The sequence below is a fragment of the Calidris pugnax genome, unplaced genomic scaffold (assembly GCF_001431845.1).
Source record: "Calidris pugnax isolate Ruff unplaced genomic scaffold, ASM143184v1 scaffold14, whole genome shotgun sequence".
In the NCBI taxonomy this organism is placed as follows: domain Eukaryota; kingdom Metazoa; phylum Chordata; class Aves; order Charadriiformes; family Scolopacidae; genus Calidris; species Calidris pugnax.
This window is the reverse complement of record NW_015090793.1, coordinates 2,435,491-2,445,104: the sequence shown is the minus strand read 5'-3', so window position 1 is coordinate 2,445,104 and position 9,614 is coordinate 2,435,491. Positions and strand designations below refer to the sequence as shown.

The 9,614-nt window shown below is 41.4% G+C and overlaps 1 protein-coding gene across 2 annotated transcripts in view; it reads right to left on the bottom strand.

Annotated features, from left to right (window-relative positions):
* The window catches only part of WFS1 (Wolfram syndrome 1 (wolframin)), a 38,818-nt gene extending 29,204 nt beyond the window's left edge, over window positions 1-9,614 (bottom strand). Inside the window, exons 1-2 of one of the 2 annotated variants that reach the window (XM_014936055.1) lie at window positions 9,511-9,614; window positions 7,207-7,404 (exon numbers count right to left, since the gene is read on the bottom strand). In XM_014936055.1, the coding sequence (XP_014791541.1) occupies window positions 7,207-7,399 (193 nt within the window). In that variant the 5' untranslated portion in view covers window positions 7,400-7,404; window positions 9,511-9,614. Of the gene's footprint in view, window positions 1-7,206; window positions 7,405-8,949; window positions 9,261-9,510 lie in introns of those variants that run through there. The other variant, XM_014936057.1, reaches the window with a different exon arrangement.

Below are 9,614 nucleotides of genomic sequence, written 5' to 3'. Positions count from 1 at the left end.
AAAAAAAAAAAAAAAGAGAGAAAATAGAGAAAAAGAAAAGTGCAACCTGCAGAAAAGCACTGTGAGAAAGAATCATGGAGTGGTTTGAGTTAAAAGGGACATTAAAGGCCACCTAGTTCCAACCCCTCTGCCATGGGCAGGGACACCTCCCACCAGACCAGGTTGCTAAAAGTCCCATCCAGCCTGGCCTTGAACCCCTCCAGGGATGGGGCACCCACAACTTCCCTGGGCAACCTGTTCCAGTGTCTCACCACCCTCACAGTGATTAATCTCTTCCTAATATCTAATCTAAATCTCCCCTCTTTCAGTTTAAAACCATTACCCCTCCTCCTATCTCTCCACTCCCTTCCCCATCTCTCCTGTCGGCCCCCTTTAGGTGCTGGAAGGAGAGCTGAGATCATAAAACTCACCAAGCCCACATATTTTTGTAGGTGAAGACCTAAAGTTATCATAACAACCTGCACAATGCTCAATGGAATTTCAGCAATTCTGCAGTTAAGGCTCTACACCACACAGACACTCCAGCAGTTCGTTAGCTTAACTTCAAAACAGAGTGGCCCTTAAAAAAGGCCCACTCCAATTGTTTTGGAAGTCCATACCACCTTATTAACTAGCTCAGTAACATTCTAATAGTTAACTGACTTTGCGAAGGATTGGTTTTATTTCCCAATTTACTGCTTCCAGTCTCACCTTCTAACTTTCACAATAAAGTGGGCCTTCTGCTGCTGCAAGGGGCCCTCTAACAGCAGAACAGTTTCAAGTCTCTCCGTGATTATTGTAGCATAAAAGGGGTTTGTTGCAGTTTTATTTGAAGATGAATATATAGATATTCATCTTCCAAAGTTTTCCTCCAAAGCCACTGCAAAGTATCTACAGAGATTAGCAGTTCTTGCAGCTCCTCAATGCAGAGGCATTCTATTAGAGAAGAGGTTCAGGTGAGGAATGTACTTTGAACTTTCCAACTCTTCCCATTTAATGCATTTTGTTTGCACAGTGGAACACACATACTGGATTCCTTTTGGAGGAAACAAAATCAAAAGATTGTAGTCCAACTGCTACATTTAGTTTTCAAATACGTACAACACGAATGACTTACAGAGCTACTGCTATTTCATTACATGATTTACTAATGCAAATATAGCTCTTCGCCTTCTATTCTTCAGCTGCTCCTTTCTATCCCTCTAACACCCTGGGACTATGCTACAGCAAACATTTTGTTACCGTAAACGAACACGGATTAGGAGATCGATCCACCTGAAAATAATGAAGATTGAGCACTTTTCTTAGTGTTGTTCATTGTGTGAATGCAAAAATTGTTGTCAGTAATGACACCTTTGTTATCAGCTGAAGAAAATATTTATGTATTTCAAATGGTGAAAGAGGCAAAGATGGAGAATCTTTCCTCAAATAAATGGGTGCCTGATCCTAATCCCACATAAAGTAAAAACACCAGCATGTTACTGACAACACTAGCAGCAGACCTCAGAAAGACAATTCCCATTGTTCTGCACCAACTATGACTGTGTCCCAAAGTTTCATCTGAAAATACAGTCATTAACTTTTGTTTGGATAGAATCCTTTCTCCCCCACAGCAGTGCTCGGCAAATGAGCTTTCCAGGAGCCCGAGTAATTGCAGGTGAAGTTTGAAGGGGCATTAATAAACTGACAGATAAATTGTTAAGTAATTAATACTTCAAGGCATAATCTTCCTTTTCGAACAATCAAAGACTTTTCTGAGATTTCTTCAAGCTTTGCACAAACATTTCACTTTGCCTCAAGAGTTAGTCTGTACAAGCAAACTGACAGAAAACGAAGGCACAGAAGTGCTAAAATAGAGGTTTGGAGCAAAGGCTCTTTGTAACCTTAAGTGGAAAAGGCTAACACTCGGAAAATATTTGTAAATTCGAGAGGTTCCCTATTCGTTAGCTATCATTTAGCAATGCGTTGGAGACGCACTGTTGTACATTGTTACAATGCATTGTAAACTGTTTAGAACATTTTTTGTACTATTTATAAATTCTAAGTCACACAATTTATAAAATAATTCTCTTCCATGAGATACAAAAAGACCTCATTACAAGCATCCGCAAGCATTACAAGCAAACCTCAGTACAAGCATCCGCACATCTACAAAGGAAACACAAGAAATTGATTTCTGTCTGCAAAGCTCTTGGTACAAATACCTTCCCCATATGTTATCAATTCCAGAGCAAGAGATTTGTACATATTTCCTTAACAGCAAAAACATGGACAAACCAAAACATTACTTCTTTAGTTGAAGACACATTTCTTCAATTACTGCAACTTAGCTCTGCAGTGCTCTCAGAATTTCCCAAATTCTCACCTTCGAATTCCTACCCGATTCCTCTTCTCCAGCCTTTCTGGCTAGCAAATGTACAGGAAATGATGTAAAAAACAAATGCAATCTCTTTTATCTGCATATAAAAAATTATCACCTTCACACTACCTCCCAGGTTTCTCTATTATACTAGGGTGCTCCCTTTTACCCGCTGGCTGGCAGACAGTCCCCTACCAATTTTTAAGACACTTTACACGCTTGAAGGTACTTCAGCATTACAAGAAATGTTAACACCTGAAGCACCATAAATATTCACCTGGGATGTGAGTCAATCTGGTTCAAGTTACTGTTATGGCTGAGTTGCATTAGTTGAACCCAGAAGTCCCAGGCAAGTATTCTTGGGAAGTATCACTATCGTATCGTGAGAAGTTTCTCTCAATTCTCCCTTTTTTGTTTTTTCCATCTGAACCAAAAGTTCCAAACCATCCACTGGGTCACAGAAACCTTTTTTCTCACTCAGCAATACAGACCACTTACCTGGAGTGTCTATTCATGTGTCCCTTCCAAAAACATTACATTAACAGCAGCAGTATGCAGATAGTCACATGGTAACCAAGTGAACATGTCGATGGTTTTTTTTTCCTAGCTCTGCTCTGTGTTTACATAGAGGCAGTGGTTCCACTACCAACAATTATGTTTTTAAACCTCTTTGGAGAATGCGGTGTTGGGACCTCCAGGGCTCTTATCTGAGCTATTTCTGTTCACATTGCTTTAGGGCTGTATCTGAAGGAAGGAGGATGCACAGAGTGGATGAAATACAGATGCCAAAAAGGGGTACGTAGCAGCTGGACAGAACCGAGGGACCTGTGCACCTGAGAGGCACGAGAGTGTCTGAAGACATCTGAGTCTTAGTCTGTTTCAACAAATTTCACCAGATTTCGTTATCAAGCAGCCACTGGTCTTTGTTGCTATCCAGCAGGTCCTCTTGGCACAGACTACTAAAATAATGGCAGAACATTTTTATTTAAGCAACTAGCAACCCTCCCGTAATTTGCTTACGTGAATACCAGTGACTCAATGGTTTTAAAATTTCAGAAGCCCTAATTAGTAGCGTATATGGTTTGCTCACTAATAAACTTCCTGTCCAGGAACATCCATGAAAGAATAACAATTTTTTTTTCCCCTAACACGTACACAAACCCAGTAACTTATACAGACAGAAGTTTTCTAGGGAATGCAACAGCTTTGAGTAGAAGTAGAAATACCTTCCTTTTTTGTTTTTTAAAGCAATGAAAACAATATCTACAAATCATCTCAAACTCAACAACTGAATATTTTCTTTTCATTAAATCCAGATTTGATTTGAACAATCAATTCTCAAAGCACTGTTACTTCCCACTGTGAAATGAATTATACAAGGAATAACAAAAACACTACCTAATGATATATTAGCAGAATACAGATTGAAAAATTGCTACGAAAAGACCTTTAGTACAGGAATTCAATCCAAATGAAGTACTTGTGCAGCTGAGGAGGTGTGTATGCTTAAGTGCTTTACTGAGTCAGAGCCAGGGCATTCATTAATTTGCTGGATTATGCTGCAAGATACAGATAACGCTGCAGGAGTAGGAGATGTGTGTTTCCAGGAAATAAATGACTTAATGGTCACATTGATGCTATAGCCTTAAACACAGCATAGAATGGAAAGAGCAGCACAGATCAGAAACACGGATATGTTGGCAAGAATAACTGAAGAATCACTGAGGGCTGGAAGGGACCTCAGGAGGTAATTTGCTCTCAGCCCCCTGCTCATGCAGGGCTACTTAGAAACATAAAGACAGTTGCCAGTGCTGTCTGCTGACTGTGTCCAGGTGGCTTTTGAGTATCTGTAAGGATGGAGACTCCACAACATGGAGAGAGGGCAAGCTGTGCCAGTGCTCAGTCACCCTCACACTAAAAAAAGCTTATGCTGATGTTCAGACAGAGCCTCCGTATTTCAGTCTGTGCTCATTGCCTCTGGGTTGCAGTGGAAAGAGGCTGGCTCCATCCTCTTTGCACCATCCCTTCAGGTATTTGTAGACACTGATAAGGTCCCCCTTGAGCCTTCTCTTCTCCAGGCTGAGCAGTCCTATCTCTCTCAGCCTTTCCTCACAGGAGAAATGTTCCTGTCCCTTCATCTTTGTGGCCCTTTGCTGGACTCTCTCCAGCCTGTCCATGTATCTTGTACTGGGAGCCCAGACCTGGACCCAGTATACTCCAGGTGTGGCCTCACCAGTGCTGAGTAGAGGGGAAGGATCACCTCCCTCAACCTGCTGGCAATGTGTTGTCTAATGCAGCCCAGGATACCTGTACTGTAACCTGGTGGGAAGGGCACATGGGCATATGGTAGATAGGGTTGAAGTAAGACTGCCTTTCAAGACAGTATTTGAAATGGGCGTTGTACATCTCCTCTCCTCCAACAGAAACAAAAGCCCATTTATTAAAAATTGAATTACTTCTGTTACAAATTTAAGTTCATAGAATCTTGTGCAAGATATTTAAGTCACCAATATAGAGGTTTGTTCTACGTATTTAATCATATTTATTGAGATAGCTGTCTGTACAGCAATGTACTGGACGTTTCTGTCCTCTTTGACATCATTCAGAGTCATAGTCATCATCATAGTGACTATTCAAAGTAACTGATTTCTTAATCTTCCAAGAAAGAAGTTGGAACAGCCCTTCCCAGAACATCTGTTCTAGTGTGTATGTCCTTTCATACCAGACAACAACACGCCATGGCTAAGAGAGCAGATCCTTCACTCTTCCTAGATCTATCAGCAACCTCAATGCATTCATTGGTAAAGGCTCCAGTGATTCCAAGGAACACCTTCTCTGTCAGTTCAAATATTTTGAAAATTGCTGAAGTGCCAGTTTTCTGTTTGAGGCATCACTTTTTCATATTTTTTTCCATATGCATATACCTGACTGAATTTGTACATCCCTCTATTTGTAATTCTTTCTGAAGTCCTTCTAAACCCCCTGTTTTAAGTTCTGATGACCAACGCTGCTGTGGGTGGAGGAATAATTCTCTGCTTCCTTTCTTTTAAATAAGCTTCCAGTTCTAGGAAGAATTAGTATTATGATAAATGACAGAAGAAATAAATAGAAAGAAATAACCATAGAAGAAAATACTGGATGAAGAAACATGATCTTATCAAATACATTTGCTATCTAAACCCACTAAAATCTTGGCTGCTAGAGACTCCAGCATGACACAATGGCAATAGTTGCTCATTCTGCAGCATTAAATATTTGCGTATATTAAGATGGGGATGGAAAGGGCAATGACATGGCACCAGCCACTGAGAAGATTTTCATGGAACGAGATTTAAAGTAATCAGGAATGAGTCACAACTGAAATGGAGAAATACATCAATGTTCAAAAGTCCTCTTTTACAGGAAACAAAAGTTGTCTTTTACACAAACAAGTGTCTATAAGGCTGGATAGGGATATTAGTAAATATATAGGCCTGAAAAGCAAATTAAAACTTGGTATGATTTTAAAAGGGCAATATTTGTATAGAATTAGCTAAAGAAGAACACCTCACAGAATTGCTGTGTAAAACACCACTAGATGGATAGCTTTTATTCATTTTCAGAATATTGCATCAATGTGGGCACCAACAACAGAAACTTATGCTTTCCTCTGTCAAATCATACTATAACAAACCCCAAGATAACTCCATACCACATTCCTAATATTGATGCTATAATTTCCCTTTTGAAGCACACAAACTGGAGAGTGAAGGAAGAAAACACACCTGTTAGCACTAATCCTAAATTAATAGTAATGTAATTAATGTTGTAAGTGTCAATTCCCCATCATCTCTGATTTCTTTTACAGGTGGGCGAGATGACAAAGTTGGTAATGATAATAATGATTGAGGCATGTTAGAAATTCAGGTATCCAAAAAAATTCTCCTCCATCTGGAATATCTTTTAGGAACAAAAACCCCAGAAGGTTCCAACAGTCAATTTTTAACTAGACACAAACAATAGATGTGCTAACACAGCCAGTGTTGGCCTGAACTATGTGCAGAGCTCAGCTGCATCTGATACATGCCATGTAGATATTCACACATTTAATAATTTTAAACTCTTGCATAGCCTTATTACCTTCAGTAGCGTGATTCATAATTAACAAATGTAAGGGCATGCGCATATGCCATTTCAGAATCAAAAGTCCAATTTTAAAGAAAGTTAAAGAGCAGTAATTTTTCTAAACCTCAAATGCAAGTGTTAGATTGCAAACTGAATTTATAACTGGAACTCAGTGGCTGAATACAGGAGCCAGATATTTTTCTTTTTACCTTTTGCACGAGACATTTGTCTTGTCCTATCGGCTTTCACAACCTCATTCTGCCTTTCCAGTGTAGCATGATTCTTCATCCAACATTTATCTGCCTGCTAATCTTAACTGAATTTCTGTCGCTCTGGTTCCATCTATCCATTTATTATTTATTTATTATTTATTATTATTATTTATTATTCCCTCAGTCTACACTACAGTAGTATCTACTCATTCACATTAGAATTCATATTAAAGCTATAGGTAGCCAACTAAAAAAATAAATCAAAACCTCAATATATGTTAAATTACATTTAATTCTTCCTGCCAGTTTTTCAAACAAACTTCTTTCCTGTTGCTCTGTACATTTAAGAAAAATTGGATGGGAAAACTTGAAAATACACACAAAGTAAGCTGCAGAAGAAAAGTCTCTTCCATAACAACAGTTTAAAGAAATCAGAGAAGTTTATTTTCCTACTTTACAGTGTCTCATTTAACAGAGTTTAGAATACATATACACACAATCTCCCAATGTTTAACATAAGCAAGTTCGCACAAAATTTGCTTTCATACTTACCATTTTTTTCAGCTTTCTCCCTGCTATGGGAGTAGCCAGGACCTGAAGAAGAAAAAGTTGCAGTATCTCCTTGGGACGGTCCAGATTTCTGATTGTTCTCACTGTGGTCCACAGCAGCAGCATTTAGCCGGGACCGTCCAAGATGCTGGTGGGGTTGAGAGGAACTTGAGGGGGGATCAGGATCTGAATTCATTTTAGCTGCAAAAGAGAGAATAATGATTAATTATTAGACAGCAGGGCTACAAAGTAAAAGCAGAGTAAAAATTTTAAATTTAATTAGTTAAACAAAAAAGCCTAGAAAAGAACAAGACTGATAGCAACTTCAAGATGTAGTTAGACATTCTTTAATAATTCCAAGCATAAGAAACTATTGTTGAATAAGACTGACTGGCATTGTGCCAGAATAGTGACTGCCTTTTTTCCTAACTAAATAAGAATTGATTTTCAAGTGTAGATAAATGCTAAAAGTAATGAATCAATCCCGTAAATACTGCATATAAGTAACTTCTTTGACTCTTAATGTTGTACTTACACACACAAAGACTAGCCCCTAACTTTTTATGGAACAGTATTCGCATGTCTACAATAACAGAAAAATTCATATCAAGCACCTGGTTCACAGCCACCACCTAATCAGGCAACAGAGAATGGCAAAAAAGGTAAGATGGCAAAGGAGAAGAGGGTATGTAACTCCGCCACTGGAAACGAGGAGAGAGATGGCACCAAAGATGCTCTTTATAAACGTTTCCAATTGAAATACACATGATCCAAAACAAGCTGACTTTAGTTACTACAAAACTACTATCCCATTTTATAAAAAAATAGTATTTATACCAAGAAAAACCCCACGCTAAAGCATGGATGGAAAGGCCTTATAATTCCTTACAAGAGAAGACTTTTAAACTTTCGCCTTAAGCCCTCTCCTAAACAATGAGGGGGACTCTGCTCTGGAGTAAAAAGTTCCTTAAATCTGTAAGTTTTTATAGAAATGCTTACTGAAAGCTTCGCTTTTACAAGGCAGGAAGTAACAAGCTAAGCATATACTACCCCCCTATAACACATTGTAACTCCTGCTGCTTAGGAGCAACTTCCTTCCAGCTAAGCAAATCAGAAGGAACATTGTAGAATAAGTCTAGCTACAAAATGGATTTTTAAATTCTGTATGTTCAGAATACTGACCTAAAGACGTGCTTGTAAAGATGAAAGCAGTATAGGTATGGTATCTTTGATTTTGGCTAACTCATCCAGCAACTACTTCCACTTAGAGAACACTAAAATCACAGCAGGATGCTAAAATTACCAGCAGTATTACCATCGTTAAACATATTCTTTGCAATTTAGACAGGTTGCTACCAAAATTAAGCTTCCCTAAACCAGAAAATATTTTTACTGATACAAGTACATGCATTTCTGTATTATGTTTCTACACCAAGTTATAAATAAACCAACGCAGTTCAGTTCAACCTTCAAAACAGTCCCGGGAAAACACAAGAGATTAAAATACTTTCCCAGTAAACCAGCAGGAGTATTTTTAACCATTATACAATCACAAAAGTTAACTTTGCATCCGGTTTTAAACCCGACCTCGGCGCTCCGCAGAGAGGGGCGAGGAAGACGCCGGCAGAGGATGCGCTGCGCAGGGAGACTCCGGGCTCTTTTATTTTGGGACGGAACACTTCCAGAAAGGGGAACTGGGCAACAAAAGTCGTCCCGGACACACGTCCGAACAGGAAAAACACTTACCTCGGCGTTCGCTAGCTAGGAAAGAAAAACACTCCCGTCCCAAAAGTCACTCTGCGCTGCTGCTATAAGGGGCACCACCGAGTCTCCCTGCCGCAGGCTCAGCCGGCCCTCTGAGGGGACTTGGGGATTTCCCTCCCAAAGCCGGGAACCGGGGGGCAGGGTGAGGCTCCGGGGGAGCCCGGGCTGCTTGAGGAGGCACCCGGCCCCGCGGGAGGTGCCGGGGGGGCCCGCCCGGCCGAGCCCCACTGCCGGCGGTGACTCTGCAACTCCCGCTCCCGGCGGGCGGGACGGGACGGGCCGGAGTTGGCTCGGCCTGCGATCCCCGTGAGGCCGGAGGGTGCCCGGGCGGCGGCTGCCACTCCGGAAGGCCGGGAAGCCCCGGCCGGCAGCTGCAGCACGGCGGGAAGGAGGTAAGGAGGGAGCCCGGGCGGCGGCTGCCACTCCGGAAGGCCGGGAAGCCCCGGCCGGCAGCTGCAGCACGGCGGGAAGGAGGTAAGGAGGGAGGGAGGGAGGCCGGCAGCTCAGGCCGTCCTGCTCGGGATCCCCGCCCCAGACGCTCACCGAGCCCGGCGGGGCGAAGTCACCAGCGCGGACTCCCGGCCACAAGTTTCTTTTCGGCTCCGGTGGCGGCTGGGCGCCGAGTGGGGGCCCCGCCGGGAGCCCGC